This window comes from Aquarana catesbeiana, linkage group LG11, assembly GCF_042186555.1.
Source record: "Aquarana catesbeiana isolate 2022-GZ linkage group LG11, ASM4218655v1, whole genome shotgun sequence".
In the NCBI taxonomy this organism is placed as follows: domain Eukaryota; kingdom Metazoa; phylum Chordata; class Amphibia; order Anura; family Ranidae; genus Aquarana; species Aquarana catesbeiana.
Genome location: NC_133334.1, coordinates 84,436,831 through 84,460,223, shown reverse-complemented (window position 1 = coordinate 84,460,223; position 23,393 = coordinate 84,436,831). Strand labels below are relative to the sequence as shown.

The 23,393-nt window shown below is 42.0% G+C and overlaps 1 protein-coding gene across 5 annotated transcripts in view; it reads right to left on the bottom strand.

The window, feature by feature from the left end:
* SYT7 (synaptotagmin 7) overlaps nucleotides 1-23,393 on the bottom strand; it is a 571,182-nt gene that overhangs the window by 9,542 nt on the left and 538,247 nt on the right. For all 5 annotated transcript variants that reach the window (XM_073604668.1, XM_073604667.1, XM_073604669.1 and 2 more), the window contains one exon: nucleotides 12,424-12,538. In XM_073604668.1, the coding sequence (XP_073460769.1) occupies nucleotides 12,424-12,538 (115 nt within the window). The remainder of the gene's footprint in view (nucleotides 1-12,423; nucleotides 12,539-23,393) is intronic.

The following is a 23,393-nucleotide window of genomic DNA, read 5'->3' as shown; positions in this document are numbered from 1 at the left end:
CCAGGTTGAGAACCACTGACCTAAGTGGAACTGTATCTGTAGAGGCAGCAGCTCTATACTTCAGTAGCACCATATCCATTGCGCGGATTTACCTCACACATCTTTCATCTGTTTTTTGGTGCCTGCCCATTCCACCCCAGTTGACTGACTGACCTTAGTTTCATATTAACAGACTCACATGTTGTAGCAAGAGAAGGCACACCAAGGGTGCAGTCAATAAGGCTGAAAGAGGCAGGATGTTGGGACACAGAACCAATAACCAAAAAAAAATAGGGCAAGCAGTCACCCTACACTATTCCACCAGCAAATGAACACAGACAGTGCAGGACAGCAAGCACATATACTGCTTAAAGCGGGGGTCCACCTATCTATCGTTTTTTTTTTTTTTGAGTTCATTCACAAACTTTTCTTCTCAGCATTACATACTCACATATTGTGTGTAATATGTCCGCCTGTGTCAGATTTCGTCGGAAAGAATAACTTATATTATTCACTGCAGGCGGTTTCCATCTTCATTGTGGGCATTTGAAGCCCACAAGCATTTATTTCCTGGATGTGGTGAATGCTGTGCTCCCAGCATTCACCGCTCGTTCCCGCACATGCTCAGTGGCATTCTGGGAAGCCTGAGACTAGCTCCCAGGAGTCTGGGAGAGGCTAGAAACACGCCTACTCCCACGGGGGGAGAACCAGGAAGTGCAAAGAAGAATAGAAAAATAAAAGGTAATTACATCGATTTAAATTTTTTTAAACGGCATGTCAGCATCTAGGCAAGGAAGAGAATACATACAGATATTGTTCAAAATGTGGGTGGAACCCCACTTTAAGCAGTCAGAACATTAGTTATGAAACTTTTTTTATACACAGAAATTGCTTACTGACAGCCAGCAACAATGTGTGGGGTTGGCTGTGTGTCGGACCTGATAACCTGGCTGCCCTTGGCAATGGTTGGTCGGCTAATCAAAAATCCGACCCTATGTGACATTAGTGTGACTCTAGTGTCCTCCTAAAGAGCTGGTGCAGAAGGGAGAAGCAGCTACCCAGAAACCACTGGACACAAAAGTGTCACCTGTTTCCAGCTCTCTACTGTTCTCCAAATAGTGTTTGCAGCTCCCTGTTTCTATCCCAGCATATCCCCTAGAGAAAATTACTGCCAATCATGTATACCTCTCTCTTTCACAGCAACCTATTAGTACTACCATGTTAACAAGTCAGAATGTCCATGGCTAACAAAGATTATGGGCAAGTAAGTATAATAATAATTTCATTTAAACAATGTTTTTAATTTTTGGCTCGGGACAGTTTCTGGAAGCGCCACTAAAATGTTTGTTTGGGCAAAGGGACATTTCTTAAAGGCCTTTAATAAAATCTACTGTGTGATTGCTAAAAGGCATAGTAACAGTAAGTAAATAGCCGTAAAGCCACATTGTTATTTACACACCTCTCTCAACCCTTGTAAAAGCACAGAGAACCCTGCAGGTGGATTATCCTGTTCTCATTCCCCAAAGATCATTCTTCAGAGTACCTATCACCACTTATCGAAATATTGGCTTTAAAGAACCCATTCAAAAGAGGAGCACTTTGCATGGATCCTAAGACTCAAAGGTGAGGCCGAGAATTAGAGAAAAGTAAGGGAGATGTGTGTAGTCATTGTTTGGGTTCAGCCTGTAGGCTGAAAGAGAGAAATCAATATATATCTCATAAAAGTGAGTACACCCCTCACATTTTTGTAAATATTTTATTATATCTTTTAATGTGACAACACTGAAGAACTGACACTTTGCTACAATGTAAAGTAGTGAGTGTACAGCTTGTATAACAGTGTAAATTTGCTGTCCCCTCAAAATAACTCAACACACAGCCATTAACGTCTAAACCGCTGGCAACAAAAGTGAATACACCCCTAAGTAAAAATGTCCAAATTAGGCCCAAAGTTCCAATATTTTGTGTGGCCACCATTATTTTCCAGCACTGCCTTAACCCTCTTGGGCATGGAGTTCACCAGAGCTTCACAGGTTGCCACTGAAGTCCTCTTCCACTCCTCCATGTGTGGCGTATGATCTGAGCACTGACAGGCTGACCTTCCACCCCTTCAACCTCTGCACCAATGCTGGCAGCACTCATACGTCTATTTCCCAAAGACAACCTCTGGATATGACGGTGAGCAAGTGCACTCAATTTCTTTGGTCAACCATGGCGAGGCCTGTTCTGAGTGGAACCTGTCCTGTTGAACCGCTGTAGGGTCTTGGCCACCGTGCTGTAGCTCAGTTTCAGGGTCTTGGCAATCATCTTATAGCCTTGACCATCTTTATGTAGAGCAACAATTCTTTTTTTAAGATCCTCAGCGAGTTCTTTGCCATGAGGTGTCATGTTGAACTTCCAGTGACCAGTATGAGAGAGTGAGAGCGATAACACCAAATTTACCACACCTGCTCCCCATTCACACCTGAGACCTTGTAACACTAACGAGTCACATGACACCGGGGAGGGAAAATGGCTAATTGGGCCCAATTTGGACATTTTCAATTAGGGACTCACTTTTGTTGCCAGCAGCTTTAATGGCTGTGTGTTGAGTTATTTTGAGGGGACAGAAAATGTACACTATTATACAACCTGTACACTCACTACTTTACATTGTAGCAAAGTGTCATTTCTTCAGTGTTGTCACATGAAAAGATAGAATAAAATATTTACAAAAATGTGAGGGGTGTACTCACTTTTGTGAGATACTGTATATGTTTATGGCTAGAATTAGTTTCAGGATCACTGGACCTCAAGTTAAGGTTCAGGGCTAATTCACACAATATTGCATGTATTCACATACGTTTTGTTGATGTCCGTTATTTTTCTTTTTTTAGACATGTTGCGCAGCATTGGGCTCTTTAATGACAATGCAGATCAGAACACCCTAAATCCAAAACATTCTTCAACGCATTGGATTGCAATTTGTTAGTCTGAACACGTCCTATTGCAAGCAATAGGCTTTTCTTGTTCATGCATTTTGCCCATGCAGGAAAGTGAGGTATAAATGAACCCTTATGTAGAATACTGTATCTCTGATAAATTATGTGGAATACTGTATCTAATCAATTTTTCATCAAAATAAGTTATAAAACAATGAACCCAACACGTGTTTTTTTGTATGTTAAATTAAAATAAGCAGCATTGCATAAATGTAGCAGTTGCTCAGAGTGTGCAACCTTTCCCGCAACCTTCCTTGCATCTCTACTTCCCTCAAAACTGTATTTCTGTGACTAAAAGCTTCCCTGGCTTTCCCATACCAGTTATGTGGCACTTGTTCTTCCATTGTGCTGTCATCAGCTAACCTTAGACACAATCATAGCATACAGGTCTTTGTGATTACTGAATAAAGCCTTGCCACTTTCCTTTCAATTGTTCCGATGAATAACTCCAAACTACTCAATTTTTTTGATTTAAAGAACAACTCCACTTTTGTTAAAAGATGGATATATGAAGCTGCTACAAAGGCAGTAGTATCATTTTAAGAAAATAACACAGCTTGCTGCAAAAGAAAATGGAAAGAATTAGTAATGGTATTGAATGTTTTTTTTATTTAGTTGTGCATAGAATGTGAAAAGGTTGGACATCTGTTAGATTTTTTTCAGGCAGTGCACCTTGCTAGGGTACTAGATTGGTGTAGAGATGGGGGACAGAAAGCCTGGGTAGCGATTGAACAATCCTGTACCCAGATTCCACTTCAACGTGTCCCATGGTTAAGATCACTTGGTACCCTACGACATCACCCCCTTATAGGGGCAACTTTTAGAGTGGCGCAACAAAGCCACCTCTTCTCTAAGACAGAAGGGGAAATTACCCGGCTTTACCCAATATTGGGAAATCCGGCATTCCCCCCAGGCCACACAGACAGCTGTTTTAAACAAACTTTGAGACAAGGTAAATTCCGCCTAGGCGATTACCTTGAAGAATCCAGGCTGAAGACCAGGGCGGAAATACAGTCGATGTTTAATCCTCCACTAGATCCGTGGCGGATGCAGTAACTTATCCACTTTCTTAGCTCTCTTCTTCACGGAGAATAGTCAGACCGTTCAAATATGTCTTTGGAAAATCTATGTTTGGTAGAAGCACCCTCTGCCCACGGGGTATCCGAGATATACAAACTGCTAATACACCCGCCTGAGCGCTTTGTTCCAGGATTCCTCCAGAAATGGGAAAGAGATGTGGACGTTACACTCTCTGAAGAGCAGTGGGGCTATATTGTTTATTTTGCCCACTACTCCTCAATGGCCAGTAAGTATCAAGAGCTATGCTACAAAATCCTCACATGGTGGTATAGAGTCCCATCACTGTTAAATAAAATCTATCCGGAAAGGACGAATACTTGCTGGCGTTGTGGGGAGGCAGAGGGTAATATGCTCCATATTTTCTGGTCCTGTGGGAAACTGGGGGAATTCTGGTCTAAAGTCCGAGATATCATAGGTCAGCTTACTGATTATGACCTGGGTGCTGATCCTGCCAGATACCTGCTCCATCTGTCAGATTTTTCAAAGCATAAATATAGGAATTCAATGATCGTTCATCTTCTAAATGCAGCTAAGGGATGTGTTCTAGCCCTATGGAAGCAGGAATCACCTCCTTCGGCCTCGTTGTGGCTAAAAAAAATAGCCAACATATATGCTATGAAAAAAGGTATTGCAATTACGCAAGCTAGAGAAGAGAGATTTAATAAAAAATGAACACGATGGTCCCTCTTTGTCTGTTCCAGGGAAAATGGCTGTGCGCTAGTAGAGGGGGAATAGGGGCTTTTGCGTTTTTGCGTTTTTTTTCTCCTTTTTTTTTTGTTTATTGGTGTGAATTACTAGGACGATGGAGATCAAAGTCTATACTTTCATTAGAAATACAATATTTCACAAAAGTGAGTACACCCCTCACATTTTTTTAAATATTTTATTATATCTTTTCATGTGACAACACTGAAGAAATTACACTTTGCTACAATGTAAAGTAGTGAGTGTACAGCTTGTATAACAGTGTAAATTTGCTGTCCCTTCAAAATAACTCAACACACAGCCATTAATGTCCAAGCCGCTGGCAACAAAAGTGAGTACACCCCTATGGGAAAATGTCTGAATTGGGCCCAAAGTGTCAATATTTTGTGTGGCCACCATTATTTTCCAGAACTGCCTTAACCCTCTTGAGCATGGAGTTCACCAGAGCTTCACAGGTTGCCACTGGAGTCCTCTTCCACTCCTCCATGATGACATCACGGAGCTGGTGGATGTTAGAGACCTTGTGCTCCTCCACATTTCATTTGAGAATGCCCCACAGATGCTCAATAAGGTTTAGATCTGGATACATGCTTAGCCAGTCCATCACCTTTACCTTCAGCTTCTTTAGCAAGGCAGTGGTCATCTTGGAGGTGTGTTTGGAATACTGCCCTGAGGCCCAGTCTCTGAAGGGAGGAGATCATGCTCTGCTTCAGTATGTCACAGTACATGTTGGCATTCATGGTTCCCTGTCATGAGAGGGTTTACCCGTTGGTGGCGCTATCGGTCTCTTGGATCGCAGTACCAGTGTCCATCAGCAGGTGTCTTCCAACACCTAGGACCTGCAGTAAGAGGTCTCTCCTGCTGGTGGCACTGTTGCATCCTTGGGCCGTAGTACCGGTGTCAACCAGCGGGTGCACTCTGGCAGTGTGGAGCAAACAGCACACACTGCGCTCAGCTGTGACATGAGGTCAATTACCACAGCCTTATAAATACCCGGCAAGCCCTCATAGGCTTGCCTTGGTATCTTTCTCCCTGTGCCTTGACCTTGCTGCCTGTATCCTGTTTGTGAACCTGCTCTGTCCCGCTCTGCTCTGCTCTGATCCGATCCGATCCCTATCCCAGGCCCATCCTGTTCTTGTCCCTCCTGATTCCCTTGGATCCCTACCCTGCAGCTTTACCATCCATCCTCTCCCCTTCCTGCTGGTTTCCCATCCTTACCCATCTGCTGACCTCCTGTGTATGACCCTGGCTTGGCTAACGTTTATGCTTCTGGTTTATCCCTTGTTCCTGCTTACCTGCTGTATATGACCCTGGCCTGGCTGACATCTGTGATTCCGGTATTGCCCCTTGCTGTATATACTATTGTTTGCTGTGGGTTTGTTGTGTTGGTTTTGCACGGTTTGTATTTTCTGGTTTATCACTTATTTTTAATAAATATTATTTATTCATTTACATGCGTTTGGGTTATCTCTGTGCAGTCCACACAGTCTGGTCAATTAGATCTCCTGACATTCCCTCAATGAACTGTAGCACCCCAGTGTCGGCAACACTCATGCAGCCCCAGACCATGACACTCCCACCACCATGCTTGACTGTAGACAAGACACACTTATCTTTGTACTCCTCACCTGGTTAGCGCCACACATGCTTGACACGATCGGAACCAAATACATTTATCTTGGTCTCATCAGACCAAAGGATATGGTTCCAGTAATCCATGTCCTTAGTCTGCTTGTCTTCAGCAAACTGTGGGCTTTCTTGTGCATCATCTTTAGAAGAGGTTTCCTTCTGAGACGACAGCCATGCAGACCAATTTGATGCAGTGTGCGGCGTATGGCCTGAGCACTGACAGGCTGACCCCCCCACCCCTTCAACCTCTGCAGCAATGCTGGCAGCACTCATACGTCTATTTCCCAAAGACAACCTCTGGATATGACGCTGAGCACGTGTACTCAACTTCTTTGGTCGACCATGGAGAGGCCTGTTCTGAGTGGAACCAGTCCTGTTAAACCGCTGTATGGTCTTGGCCACCGTACTGCAGCTCAGTTTCAGGGTCTTGGCAATCTCCTTATAGCCTAGGCCATCTTTATGTAGAGCAAAAATTATTTTTTTCAGATCCTCAGAGAGTTCTTTGCCATGAGGTGCCATGTTGAACTTCCAGTGACCAGTATGAGAGAGTGAGAGCGATAACACCAAATTTAACACACCTGCTCCCCATTCACACCTGAGACCTTGTAACACTAACGAGTCACACGACACGGGGAGGGAAAATGGCTAATTGGACCCAATTTGGACATTTTCACTTAGGGGTGTACTCACTTTTGTTGCCAGCGGTTTAGACATTAATGGCTGTGTGTTGAGTTATTTTGAGGGGACAGCAAATTTACACTGTTATACAAGCTGTACACTCACTACTTTACATTGTAGCAAAGTGTCATTTCTTCAGTGTTGTCACATAAAAAGATATAATAAAATATTTACAAAAATGTGAGGGGTGTACTCACTTTTGTGAGATACTGTATATAAAATAAAAATGGTGACTTTAAAGATTTTGTATACCTACTTAAAATAGAACCAAGCTGTTTTATATCGTACTTTATGATGCGCATGCAATTGAAGTATATTTGTTTGTATAAAATTGCTTAAAATAAAATAAAATACAGAATAAAAAAAAAATGATTTTATTGTGATTCTTTATGTGAGATTTCTCTTCATTTCTGTACCTGTGATATTATAGGAAGTAAGGATATAACACCAATGGAAGAAAATATAGCAAAAGGAGTTTCTAACTTTCCCAGTATACTGATTAAAATGTTATTTATCGCTGTGTGCGTCCCGGATGGAGAAAATCTGTCTACTCCTTGTTGTATGACAGATGTTGAGGGCAAATCTTTCCAATGGGGACCCAGGCAGCATAAAACCCAACACAGGTTCCATTACTATCCCCCTTACCTTCAAAAAGACATCCTACATGGAGTTTCATTTTAATGGAATAACAAGTTACCTTTCTATTTCAATCTGCAGCCAACTGTTCTTTTTTTAAATGGTCAAAAATTCCAATTTTGATTACTTGCATCAATAACAACAATGCACTTTGTACAAAATGCTCCCGAAATTGTACTTCTCAATCATTTTATTGGCCTACCGCTTTTCTGTACAGAGCTTAAAGTAGGCCAGTGTTGCCCACATTTATTGAGATATTCTCTATATGTCCACAGAGATGCTGTTATTCTTATTGCAAAACTGATTATGTGAATATAGCTGGTAGATTTTCCCACTTAGCAATTCGTTTTAGAAACTCACCGGAAAGGTCTGTCTCAGAATTTACAGATTAAAAGATGGTAAGAACCCGCAATGAAGTTTGATAAAATGTCTTGCAACACATAAAACCTGGAGAGAATTTTTTTATCAACATGGAGTATTACTTTAATGTTAAATGGGATGGCACCCATTTAACATAGATACATTATGTAAGTAATCAAAGAGATACATTAATAAACCTGACTTAGTAAAAGTTGAAAATCAAATTTAAATCAAATGAGAAGAAGATAATACAAAATGGGGTACAAATACAGTATATATTTAGAATTGTAGCCTTGAAACTTTGATCCTTGTTCTTACCATTACAAAGAGAGAGACTACTCTACTAAACACAAGTTCTCCTGTTCTCCACAAGTTAATCCTCTTTATGCAGCATAAAATTAATTTAACCCACAAGAATCAATCATTAATTTACTTTTTTTTAGACATGCTTTGCCATCATTTCAAAATTATTTCCAGTCACACCACACAAATAAACCTAATATCAGATCGTGCCCAGCATCCCAGAGGACCACCAAACTCTACATTCCACATCAGAACAGCTTCACTAAACTGGATTATTTTATATGTGTTTGGATTTTTCCATACTGCTTCAATAAATATTGACTTAAAACAGTCCAAAGAACAGCACATTAGCTGGTAAGATCAATATGTTGAAAAGGTGGGTGTTTATTGTGCAGTTGAATGGCATTGACTAAAGTAGACATTTTTATTACTGAGGCAGTATGCAGTTTACTTCTGGGCAGTATGTTGAATAACTGAAAAACTTGTGATAAGCGGCGCCACCTATGTGCAAATTAATAAAACAATTAACCGCTGCCTGCAATTTTTAGGCTATTGTCCAAAACTAGTCTAAAGTATCAAATGTTGAGGCGCTGGTTTTAAATCAAAATTTTTTTTTAAAGCCAAATGAAAATTCGTAATATATATGTGAATCACATTCCAATAATCAAGTGCCAAACCAAAAATACTCTATGCAATTTCCACCTTTGTGTTACCAATTTCTAGAATAACATATAGACCTGTACTCTCCACGTTACATCAATGTGAATAAACAACTAATAAGTCCTTGTGGGTATTTTTGGATAGATTACTCTTCACATATACTTCTTTAAACTTTCACCACGTGCAATAAATGATAAGTGTTGCTAATAATCCTCTGTGCTCTTCTTAAATAATGTGCACCTCCACCTAAGATAAGGGGGGCCACTCACCAGATCACGTCATGCCCTTAGGACCCTCACAGCTTTGGGGTATTTGGTTTCTATGCTGGATATAGCCCGGACATCACTGATCCGTATCCATCAATCGTTCCACCAGGGATATCTCAAAAAAACAATAACCGGTAATTGTGCAATATGTTTAATAAAATATTGATTGGAACGGCACCCACTATACAAAGCCTTGGGTCATAGATGGGACTTCCTGATGATGCCTTCTGGTGAAATGCATTGAGGTCTGTGCATTGCCGGAAGTTCAGAGTCTCCATTGACGTCACGTTCGGCCCAGGTGGAACACATGTCGGCTCAGTTAGACGAGCAGCAACGATATTTGTATGACCCAAGGCTTTGTATAGTGGGTGCTGCTCCAAGGCCTCCTTCGACGGGTGACAGTTCTTGGATAAGGGTCTGGTTTGGATTTTGGGAGGGACCCCACTCCAGTTTTTTTTGTAATTTTGGCGGGGTTTTTTTTACCTGAATTTTTTTTTCTTTTAGCTGTCAGTGGGAAAGCCCGCTAACAGCTGATGAGTGATTTGTTGTTAAGGATGTGGCGACTTGCTTCCCATCACCGCTCCTTAACAATATGCTGACTGTGCAATCGGCGGGCGAACAGAAAATCGGGTGTTCAGTAAAAATGCTAATGCAGTTTTGCCGCATTTTAGATGTGTTTCCGATGACCTGGTTGCCTGCACCTGTGAAAAATGGACGTGACTCAAAAAACGCACCAAAAATGCAAACAAGATGCATGTGTTTTTTGAGTGCGGTTTTGAAAACGACACCAGAGATGCAGCATGCAGGACTTTTCAAAACCCACCACACCTGCAGAGCAGTGGTGTGAAGAATCCCATAGGATTTAAAGGGAAACATTTTTCTTGTGTTTTTCTTGCAAGGTAAACATGCATCAGTGTGAAAGGGACCTAAAGCATTTAAAAAGTTTGCGAGTTACGAGGGAGACTGAGGATGAGTAAGTTATTGCTTACTGCTTCTTTTTGGATATTGCTTGCTGCTTAAAACAAGTCCAACAACACAGCAGCAGAACCCACTTAATGGATCTAATACCTGCAGATTCACCGATTTGGAACAAATAAGCAGATATGGAGTTCTGGTTCTTTTCTGACTTTACTTCTTAGAAAGCATTGCTGGGCAGCACAGTGTCTCAGTAGTTAGCACTCCAACCTTGCATCACTAGAGTCCTTTGTTTGAATTCCAGCCAGGACACTATCTGTGTGGAATTTTTTCTCTATGCATGTGTGAGGTTTTCATCCAGGTTATTGTAAAGCTTAATTCTTTTTATTAAAATAACGAACCAGTTACAACCACCTGCTCTGTGCAATGACATTGCACAGAGTGGCCTCAAACCTCCTCTTCTGGGGTCCCCTGCCAGTGCTCTAGGCTCCTCTTCTTGTTGTGCAACCATAGCAGGTGTGCTTCCTATGGTGACACACCTGCCTGCTTGCTCCTGAGCCGGGCTGTGTGCATCTACTGCCACACGCAGCATCAGTCAGCCCTCCACTCTTTGCTCACAGGATTTGGTTGACAGCAGCAGGAGCCAATGGCTTCCACAGCTGCCTCTGTGAGCAGAGAGAGAGGAGAGAGCCACTGCAAATGAACACTGCACTGGATCAAGTCCGGGCTCAGGTAAGTATACAGGGAGGTGAGATACAAATACAGGGACATTTGTTTACCTTAATACAGTGAATGCATTAATGTAAAAAATGTCCAGCTTTTAGAACAAGTGACCAAGTGACAGTCCTGTTCCGACTGCCATGGTCACGCCATTTAGTTGCCTGTGTGTTGTCACTTTCTCCCTTGCTACTTTCATCTGCACAGCATAGCAGAGTGCGGGAGGAGCGATAAGTCTGAATGGAGATTGAGAGCTGCCCTGCTTTTCAAGTTAACAACCTACCCATTGGTTGCTATTACACGGGGCGGTTCTAGCAACCAATCACCCCCTTGTTAACAGGAAAAGTTGGGAAGCTCCCACCTTTTTATCCAGACCAATCGCTCCCCCTGCCCTCTGCTATGAAAGGTAGGACTGAAAGGGGAGGAAGACTGAAGATCATACTATTGTAAAGGTTAAGGGGCTGTATTGTTAAGGTAGATTATGTAAAGAGTGGAATGTCATGGGAAGGGGGACTGAGATGTAATGGAGGTGCTGCAATGTAAAGGGTTCTATTATAATATAAAATGGGAGCTGTACTGTAAAGCGGGGGACTTTTATGTGAAGCGGGCTGCAATGGAAGGGGGGGGGGCTGCTATATAAAGAGGAGACTTTGATTTGAAGGGAGCCTGTGATGTAAAAGGGGTGCTTTAATGTACAGTGGACACTGTATTGTAAAAGGGGGGGGACTTTTATGTGAAGGGCCTGTAATGTAAAGGGTCGTCTGCGATGTAAATGGGGGACTGCAATGTAAAAGGGGGGCCTGCTAAGTAAAGATGGGGAACTACAATGTAAACAGGGTGGAACTGTGATGTAAAGATGGGGGACTGCGATGCAAAGGAGGGGACTGTGATATAAAGGGGGGAGACTGATAAAAAAAAGAGGGGGGAGCTATGATACAAAGATAGGGGGCTATATTTTAAAGGGAGGCTGTGATGTAAAGGTGGAAGCAATGTAAAGAGGAACTGTATTGTAAAGGGGCTGTGATGTCAAAGATTGTGCTGTGATGTAAATGAGGGGACTGTGATGTGAAGGGGGCTGAATAATAGCACAAATGTGAGATCCGGACCCCTACTGGAAGAAATATTTACTGACCGGACCTCTATGAGTTTTAATTCAATACCCTTGCTTTAAAACCACTTTCATTGGCCCAAGTATGTGTGTGCTCCTTGATAGCAGGGACTTGCAATATATAAAGCACTTCATAAATTGTCAGCGCTGTAATATATGCCTGTAATAATGTTGTGTTTAGAAGAGAACCATGATATTTCTCTCAGAATAGGTTTTCTTTTAAAAATCTTTTGGAGAGAAAAGACTTCATATATGCTGGATGCTTTTCAACAGTGCCTTTAGCTAGTATAGCTTTGGTAACAGTAAAGTGATAGCATGATGCTATTTTAGAAAACATAACTATTTGACATTTCCCATGGCACATACAAATAAATAATCAAGACTTTTGCTCTCCTCTCGTACAAACCTGATGTTCCCCCGATGTCCATGGCTTTTAGATTCCGCGCCTTGATGATGTTGACGATGATAGAATTCCCTGAGGGATTGTAGCAAAGGGACAGCAGCAATTCTCCACGGCTCCCCTGTAATGTACAAATGAGCTGAAATTACACGACTATACCATCTTCTTCAATATTTATGGATTGTTATCGATGGAAGAAATGAGATGTTATGTTTGGTTCCAGTACTTTAACAGGCAAACAACACATTGATATTCACAATCACAAAGGTACAGCTTGAAACACACAAATGATTTTCTGGTCATTTATACAAGAAGGAGAAGACCCTGGAAAAATAATGTATTTTATGTTACATTCTGCTGGCAGTACAAGAGGAGAACACAGCCAACAAGGAGGCCTGACACTCTTCCAGGATCTGTGGACAGGCCTTATAGCAGCAAACCTAGCGCAACGACAGTTCAAGGGGGTCACAGACTGCCATTTTTTTCTTTATCTAATAATATATCTTTCTTATGTGCACCTGTGAGGATTATATAATAAACGAACATACTTCCCATCTCTCTGTTAAGTCAGAATTTCTACTGTTCAATAGAATTTTTCATTCTTTTACTGCCATGTGAGTTTGACAGGTGGTGCCTGAGTTAAAAATGCAGCAGCCACAAAGCGGCATCACAGCCCCGACACGTGTACAACCCCGTTGGGCATTAATGTTAGCATTGTTTTTACTGCCCTCCCAGCTGCCTTACTTCTTTGAAGGAAACTCATACTCTGAGTTTTGTGGTCTTGAGCCATGTACCCAGATAGCAAGAATAACTTGCCACAAATTTGTGGCATTGTTGAATCGTAATGCCGAGTACAGACGATCGGAATTTCCGACAACAAATGTTGATGAGAGCTTGTTGTCGGAAATTCCGACTGTGTGTAGGCTCCATCGGACATTTTCTGTCGGAATTTCCAACAACAAAAATTTGAGAGCTGGATCTGAAATTTTTCGACAACAAAATCCGTTGTCGGAAATTTCGATCGTGTGTACACAATTCCGACGCACAAAATTCCACGCATGCTCGGAATCAAGCAGAAGAGCTGCACTGGCTATTGAACTTCCTTTTTCTAGTCCCGTCGTATGTGTTGTACATCACCGCGTTCTTGACGTTCGGAATTTCCGACAACATTTGTGTGACCGTGTGTGTGCAAGACAAGTTTGAGCCAACATCCGAAGGAAAAAAATCCACGGTTTTGTTGTCGGAATGTCCGATCGTCTGTACGCAGCATAAGTCTGTTAACTTGCTGCACATTTTCACTGGCAAGTTGTACACTTGCAGAGCACTTGAAGCACAAGTTCTGGTTGACACTTTTCGCAAATTTGTGTGGTAAGTCTCTAGCAAGAAAAGTTGCAGTGGTGAGTCTACAGCAAGAACTCTGCAAGTCTACAGCATGAAAATTCAGCCACAGTGACCCCTGTGGTGGGATGACTATTACACAACATAACTGAACCAGAACTTGCAGCAGACTTGCAGAATGTTTGCAAAGAAAGTTAATCTGGAGTCATGCAATGCAGACTTGCTGCAAACTTGTGAAGTCTGGCAAGTCTAGCAATTCTTAGCAAGTCATTTTCAAACCTGCAGCACAATTGCTTGCTATCTGTGTATAGGCTGCAATTGCTGATGACCTTCTGGAAATGCTAGCTGCATGAATGCAATCAGTGAAATTCTATAATGGGAATATTTGTTCCAGGTCAGTAAAGAACTGAAGCCAATGGATCAGCATGACAGCCAATCAACTGGTATTTTTAGATAAGGTGGTCAGCAAAAGGCGGCCTCAATAGTTTTCTTGGTAAAGGTTTCCTGTAAAGAAAAATTCCACATCCACGAAGGAAAAAAAAAGTACTTTTTCTATTTCTTTAAACTTTTTACCTTCTTACTTTTTCATATTCACACTTGAGACGAACTGCAGACCTTTTGCAGGGTGACCCTGCCTTCCTCTGACGTCACGTGGCGTCAGGGGGGGTGGGGGTCATCCGTTTACGTCACCGGGTGGCCCCGCCCTCAGCTATATAACAGCTGTCATCAAGAAGAAGTGTGCAGTGTGCGGAAGCCTCCCATGGAGGCAGAGCTGTTGCATTTCTTTTTTTGATTCGTTGGGCGGCATGAGATGGTATGGATTTTGGGAGGGACCCCACACAATTTTTTAAAAAATTTTGGTTCAGGGTTCTGGACTGGGGGGGGGGGGACCCATGCCGTTTTTTTTCAATGAGTTTTATCCATATTAAAGGGATCTGACAATTCATTACAGCTGCAGTTTTAAATTACTTTTTTTCCTTTAGAAATGTCATTTTGCTGTGGTATTGTTCTAAACACGGGAAAACTGCGCCACTTTACAGGCATACTATAGACACCCCCTAGGCACGATATTTAAAGGAATATTTCATTATTATTTTTTCACTTTAAGCATTAATAAAATCACTGCTCCTGAAAAAACTGACATTTTAAAACTTCTTTTTGCATTGATACATGTCCCCTGGGGCAGGAACCAGGTCCCCAAACACTTTTTATGACAATAATTTGCATATAAATCTTTAAGATTAGCACTTTTGGTTTTTCATGTTAGTGTCCCATGGACTTTAACGGGGTTCCGGGGCTTTCGAATTTGTTGCGAACACCACATAATGTTCGTTGTTCGCAGAACGTCCGAACAACCAAACTTATGCTCGGGCCGAACCGTTCGCCCATCCCTAGTCAAAACCCACTTCCTGATTGGCCGGAAGGAGGATCAGTGTTACATATATACAATATTCATTCGCTGTTGTAACACACCTGGCTCTAATCAGTGCTTCAAAAAAACACCCACTCCGCATTGGAATCCATGTGTCTGCCGTCCTGAAAGGGGCCAGATGCATGGATAGGGGGAGGTGGTAAAGGATAAGGGGGGCAGGGCCCGTGCGCCCTTAATTGACGGCATGCACCTGGCATACAGACTCTCCCACTTAGCATGGAAATGGATTGGAAATCAGGTTTGAGCACCCACAGAGTAGTAACAAGTACATGCCTGCACTGATGTTTGCTAAAATCCTCACAATTGTAAATTCCATATTTACTAATACTGAATATCACACAACTATTTCAAATTCTGTCCATATCCAGCACATAACATTTTAGCAATGCTAATGGAAAAGTCATAGGCATGCACAGGGGGTGTGCCTGGGCACACCCTAATCAACCTGTGCCCCAGGGTGGACGATAGGACTGTACAGCCTGCCCTCCTGTACTGGGCCCATGTACTATTAGTTCAAAAGGGGGGCCTGGACACCTGCCGAGCAGGAGGACCGTCTGTACTGCCTTTTTGCAGATACTGATCTACTTGTTCCTTCCCCTGCAGCGCTGCCGGCTTCTCCTCCTCTCCCTCCCTCCGGGGGGGGATCAGTACTAGCATCTCCTCCTCCATCCTGTCCTCAGTCCCTTTCTCAGTCTTGAATGTAAGACATTGGGGGTCTTTTTAGAACCCTGAAAAACTAATTTAAAAAAATGAAGGACTCATTCACATGTACTTTGCACTCTGTAATTTCTGCCATGCTGCGAAGAATTGTGTTGCTCGTACAGCCCTAGCCACTGCTTCTGTTGTTCTGTGTTTAAGCTTTGGGGTGCACACCCTAAGTGCCGGTTCACACAGGGGCGGCACGACTTGCAGGTCGCCTCACCGAGGCGACCTGCACATGACTTCGGCGACGACTTGCAAAACGACTTCTGTATAGAAGTCAATGCAAGTCGCCTGAAGTCGTCCGTAGTACAGAACGGGAGGCGACTTGTCAGGCGGCTAGGTCGCCTGACAAGTCGCCCCTGTGCGAACCGGCAATTATGCAATAGGTTGTGCACACCTATGGGTAAAGTCAAACGTACTGTAATGTGAACATAACATTACTCACCATCCTGAAAAAACGGACGTTTTTAAAACTTCTTTTTGCATTGATACATGTCCCCTGGGGCAGGAACCGGGTCCCCAAACACTTTTTATGACAATAACTTGCATATAAACCTTTAAGATTAGCACTTTTGATTTTTCATGTTAGTGTCCCATGGACTTTAACGGGGTTCCGGGGCTTTCCCAGTAACTGTAACGCACTAAACCTCACTATAAATGTAACCTTAAGACTAATGCTGGGTTGTTTTTATTCAATCAGCCAGAGGGCTGAACCTATGGATTCTCCCATTGACACAAGGTGTATGGAGGAAATCTCTCCGCTTTACTACTGTAATTTGATAGCATAAACTCCTCTACTGTAAGGATACACTGATCAACGCGGCAGCCGATTGGCTGCAACCCGCAGATCGAATAAAATTTTTCCAACATCCCGTTCAACAAAAGTCAGTTGTTAGATTGGCTTCTCTTGAGCAGGAACGGCCATGGACTGGTGGAAACTTAGCTGTCTCTGCTGAACTTCGATCCATCTTTGGGCAAGTTCACCCTCCCTGTAACTTGAACACTCACAATAACCCTGCTTGCAACCCTAAACCTTGATGTAACTGTGACACTAATTCTCACACTATGGGGGTTATTTACTAAAGGCAAATCCACTTTGCACTGCAAGTGCACTTGGAAGTAAAGTCACTGTAGATCCGAGGGGGATATGCAAAGAAAATAAAAAACAGCATTTTAGCTTGCACATGATTGGGTGATAAAATCAGCAGAGCTTCTACTCATTTCAGATCTTAACCCTTAGATTTAGAGCGACTGCACTTTCAGTGCAAAGTGGATTTACCTTTTGTAAATAACCCCCTATGTCTCACTATAAAAGAAACCCCAAAAATAACTTGCTGTAACACTCACACTAACCCCTATATTACCCCTCCCTGTTCCTACCACCGTAGCCCTCACCAAAACCCTGTCTGTAATTACAACTCCAACTATAACACTAACCTTCCCTGGAACCTCAACACTCACACTGACTCTTATATTGCTGCTCCCTGTAACTGCAGCCTTAACCCTAACACTAACCCTCACCATAACATTAACCCTTCATCTATGTTCAACCCTCGCCTTATCCCCAACAATCACATTAACCCTCACTGTAACCTCACATTAACCTTCATCATAACCTTAATACTCACAGTAACCCTGACTGTAACCCCAGTACTCACACTAACTCTTAATTTAACCTCAATATTCACACTACCCCCTAGGCTACAATCACACCTGGGCATTTTGGATTGTGGGAATTGGGGGCAGAATCACAGCGATTCTGCCTGCGATTTCAAAACGTTCTAATAAAATGACAAATCGCACATGCAAATTTCAGATGGCATTAATTTTAATGGCACCTAAAAACGCAGTGCGGTTCTGCCACGAATGTAGTGTGATAATCGTGCTGCAATCCCCTGAAGCTTATCGCCCAAAAGTAGCTCCTGAAATTTTTTGGGCGCAAACTTCAAGTGATGCAGTTTGCTGCGACTGCAGCATGATTTATCATGCGACAATTATAGTAGAAATGCACCGTGTTTTTAGGTGCCATTAAAACTAATGGCATCTGAAATTTGCATTTTTCAAATTGTCATTTTACCAGAGCGTTTTGAAATAGTGGGCAGAATCGTGGTGATTCTACCCGCAATTCAAAACACCCAGGTGTGAATGCAGTAATCCCAATACTCACATTGGCCCTCCACACTCACATTAACCCTTACTGTAACCCCGGTACTCACAGTAACCCCGACAGTAACCCCAGTAGTTACACTAACCATTATTATAACACAACCCTAACTGTAGCCCCAATACTCACACCAACCCCCAAGTACTCACAGTAACCCTTTCCATAACCCCAGTACTCACATGATTATTATTGTTACCTCCACACTCTCACTAACCCTTCCTGTGTCCCCAACACTCACACTAACCCTAACCCATATCTTACAATAACTCTTATTAATGTAAACGTAATTATTTACACACTCTCCTTTCCATTCCCAGGAATATCTGTGAGAAGACCAACACGCCATGCCATAAAAAACTGTTCCAGAATATTTCCGCCTAAGGTTCACATTGGTATGACACGACTGTCATCCTACTTTGCCCTGCGACATCAGTCCTATATCAGTGCTACTTCGGTCTTACTTCCATCCAACTTGAATGAACAGGACATGATTTTGCTCCGACTTTGAAATAGCGTGACTTGTTCTTTGACCAATCGAAACAATCCCAGAGTGACATAAATTCCTTTTCCTGCTGCTGTAATCCTACTTTGATCCAACATCAATGATATTGAATAGGCTTAAAATGGACCAAAGTCTGACCAAAGTAGTGCAGGAACCTTTTCTAAAGTCGGACCCAACCATTGATTTGTACACGTCATGCGGCATGTGCTCCCAAAGTTGGAACGTATGTCGCACCAGTGTAAACTGGGCCCTAGTCTTAAAATATAGACAGCACAGAAGATCAAACCCTACCCTATGCCACCTAGAAATGAAAATGAACAATTTAGAAGCAGGTTTACTCTCAATTCAAGTGAATACAATATGCTTCATAATGATTCTGAGGTAGTTCCAGTAATAGTTTTGCCATTCTTCTAAGTGTCATTTGTAAATGAGGTAGGCGGACCTGCTAATTGTGTTATTGCTGTTATTTCACTCTGGGCCTTTCTTGGTTTAATGGGAATTATGATCCAGCATCAGTTATTCTGCAGTAATAAGGCATGCATTCGGCTCTTCAGATTCTTGGCTTTGTTACAAACTCACACAGATATTACAGGTGATGAAAATATGCAAAGTGAGACATACTATTATATCATTAGCAGAGCAGAAGGATACAAAGTATCTCTTGCCTTCTTGCTTCTATCAATCTCCTAGCTCTTTGAATGGCTGTAATTATATATTGTGATACTGTGTGTCTGCCCTTAGGACAACGCAAAGCAGAGGAATGACTGTGTTATCAAAGAGGAGAGATGAATCAACTGTAAATAATGGGCATGCCAATTAAAGAACAAGGTAGGAGTCCAAATTGTGTTTATGGATACATATCAGTGTCTGTATTCCTCATTTCTGTGGACAGTAGGCTTGTGTGAGTTTACACTATCGTTTGTATGTATCTGCCAATGTGTCAAACTGTACTATGTAGAAAAACTAAAATCAGCACCATGGACATCTGCTATACCTTACAGCTGTCCTTTGACTTTGTAACTAAATGGTTTATATCTTTCACTATCGTGTGCTAGGCCTGTCAATCGGTAAATTCCAAAATACTCAGTTTGTGTTTGTTTGCAATTGTTGAGCCATATCCTGCATAAACGCAGATAAGGGAATTGTGCCTTCATGCAGACGTCAACAGTGGTATGTAAGCAGGTAGTGGAGATGGACACTCTAGGGGATAGGATGATACGCAAAATATTTGATCATTAACAGCTCAAAATTTCAGTCGAGTTATGGACCCACATATTCATGTCTCTTGGGAGTCTGTTTTCTTTATTGCTTTGCAGAGACACAAAAGGAACAATCTTCTGGCGGATTCTCCCGTGCTTCTACCATCTAGGGCTGGACCTTTTTCTAACTGAATTTCATATCTAGCCCTCTTTTTATAGAGATTTCACAAAAGTGGATATTCATCAGCTTTAAGTAAGTACGGGGGCCAAAGGTGCTCTTTTGCCCATTCTTTAGTCTTTTTTTAACCTTTTCTTGGGACACATACTCTATATTGCTGTTCATACTCAAGACTGGCATGAGCCAGTGCCAAAGTATCACCCTAATAAGATATTATCTCCATAGTTTCAGTTTTTAACTTAACTAGGGACAGTAAGGTTTTCTGATCAAGGGTTAGTAGAGTAAGTTTAAAGTGGTTCTAAAGGCATTCTATGCATTAAAGCGGGGGTCCACCTATCTATGCTTTTTTTTTTTTTTGAGTTCATTCACAAACTTTTCTTCTCAGCATTACATACTCACATATTGTGTGTAATATGTCCGCCTGTGTCAGATTTCGTCGGAAAGAATAACTTATATTATTCACTGCAGGCGGTTTCCATCTTCATTGTGGGCATTTGAAGCCCACAAGCATTTATTTCCTGGATGTGGTGAATGCTGTGCTCCCAGCATTCACCGCTCGTTCCCGCACATGCTCAGTGGCATCCTGGGAAGCCTGAGACTAGCTCCCAGGAGTCTGGGAGAGGCTAGAAACACGCCTACTTCCACGGGAGGAGAATCAGGAAGTGCAAAGAAGAATAGAAAAATAAAAGGTAATTACGGCGATTTAAATTTTTTTAAATGGCATGTCAGCATCTAGGCAAGGAAGAGAATTCATACAGATATTGTTAAAAACTTGGGTGGAACTCCGCTTTAAGATAAAAAAAACCTCCAGTATCAGCTCCCCCCCAGACCCCTCCTAAATACTTACCTGACTCCTCTTTTGATGCATCGCTGCTCTCTGTCACCTCACAGAGAGCATTGGCTCTGCTGATGTCAATCAAATCCTTTGAGGAGGGACTGGGGGCTGGGGTAAGCCACACCATATGTGTCTATGGGCACACACAGTAAGGCTCAGGGGCAAGCTTGCACGTCTGCCCCCATAGCAAGTACTTGCTATGGGGGCAAACACAGAATAGGAGGAGCAGACAACACTGGCAAGAGACCCCAGAAGAGCACGTTCTGGGCCACTCTATCCACAACTATTGAGTAGGTATTGAGTAGGTAAATATAACACGTTTGTTATTTTTAATTAAAAAACTGAGCCTTTACAACCACTTTAAGACATGGATTAAGTCTTAAGGTCAGAGGAATATAGATAGGGTTAAAGAGTAACTCCACATTTGTTGAGAAAAAAACATTCTCCTCTAGGTGAGCTATGTACATTGCAAGGATTTTAACAAAATGTTTTGCAGTTTTCCTGTGTTTGCAGGAAAGAAATTCGCACTCTCTATGGCCTGACTTTTGAAGAGTACTACATGATCTGAGGCAGCCACGCCTCAGCATGCCTCATTGTTCTACCATTGGTCCTTTATGTTACTGCACCTAACACTATTGTTATTCATAGGTACTTTATAATCCTAAAGTTTTCCTTGAAGTCACCCATCCATGTCAATAGCTAGCCTCATAGTATCCAAAAGGGGATCCTAAGTATATACAAAAATAAAAGCAGGCCCACGGCGCATACACTTTTATGAAGTTCTGAATAATGCCCTCAGCATACACACCAAATTTTTTTTTCCAGTGATCAACTAACTGCATAATCTGCAATGGGATTTGATTGAATTATGAATATCATAAACTCTTTACATTACAGATGCATTACGAATCCATACTTGTTCATGATGTACATAGTGAGTTTGTTATTTTCTGACTTCAGCTATGATTTTCTGGTAGGGAACGATAATCCTAATTTTATCTGTTCTGAATGATTGACGTAGCTTATTTTTTCTCATTTTAAATACTTTACAGGATCTGGAATGCCAATTCCCATATTAATGCTCTTGATTAAAGAAGAACTTCAATCAAAACACAAAATTGTGTAATATATGCAGTATGAATATTGACTGTGTTGTATCTACTTTGGAGGCAGAATTTAGAAAAATAAGTATTGGACCTTTTCAATCCTATTTGCCTGACAACAGCTGGCCTAATGTAAAAGAAAAAAAAATACCCTTGTTAACTTTTTAGAGCATTGGTGCCTAACAAGGAGTTTAAAGGACATCTGTCATTGACTTGAACCCCAAGAGAGACATTTCATATAAATTGAATATGCAACTAGAATTGTTTAGAAAATATTATAGACAACGTATTAAAATCAGTTAATTTGTGTAAACTCTTCCGCTGAATATTTTGTGCTATTGTAGGTGACGGAGTGAACATACCGAGGCCAATTTACTAAAGGAGCAAACAATCTTTATACAGTAAATTGTGTGAATATTTACTTTAACTATCTAATCATCTTAAAAGCAATGTTCTTATCTGTACATGACTGTACAATTGAAGTGAATATTCACACAATTTATTATGTTAAGATTGTCAACTCCTTTAATAATTCAGCCCAATTAACTTGTTAGTAGTAGTATCTGGTGGTATGAGGATATGTAAGAAGATTTAAATAAATTCTACAGAATTACATTTTGCCCATGCCTAACCCCCTGCAAACTGATTTGGATGAGCTGCTTTTAAGACTGGGGTTCCTATCAACCGTTCATAAAATACAAAGCATTCTGTGAATGGCCAAGGGCAGGGAGGGTTTGTAAAACAACATTAGCACTTCAGTGTATGAAGGCTGTAGATCTCATATCCATAATGGGACAAAAGTACAGCAGGAACTGTATAGTTCAGCATACACCTCAGCAGGGGTAACTTTTTTTACCAAGCAGAAATAACAAAAAGTTCTATGCCTGGATTTCTCTTTTAATCATACCCTTCTTGTAGTGTCTGTGGTGGTTCTGTCTAAGGGGCAGTGTGTTTGTAAACTGAGGAGCTGCGGGCATGGGATGCAGTGTGCCCTGGATCAGCCCTATGCGTTGCCATGTTGGGGGCGGGCCAGCTGCCAGCACCACAACAACCAACGAAGCTAGGATGCACAGCATCATTTGTAGCTATAGCCCATCCACACTATGATAATGCATGATGCTCACCGAGGGCACACGGCAAGCAGGGATGTCCTTTACCATTTAAGAGAGGACTTAAGTGCACTTCCATCCAGACCTGCTTTGCCTCCCACCTCTGCCATGCTGCTGAAGCCGTAAGAAAGGGCTTTGATGGCAAGAGGAGACAGTGTGATGGGACTCTATAATGGGGGACTCTGCGATGGAAGACTCTGATCAGGCAATCTGTTTTGGGGGACTCTATCATAAGGGAGACTCTGATGTGATGGGGGCTCTCACGTAAAAGGGGAAGCCTCTTATGTAGAGGGTGAACTCTCATGGGAAGAGTGGGGCTTCTAATGTGATGAGGGGATTCTGTGATGGGGAGACTCTGATGTGATAAGAGGGCTTTATGAAGAAAAGTCCCAATGTGACAGGGGGGAACTCTAA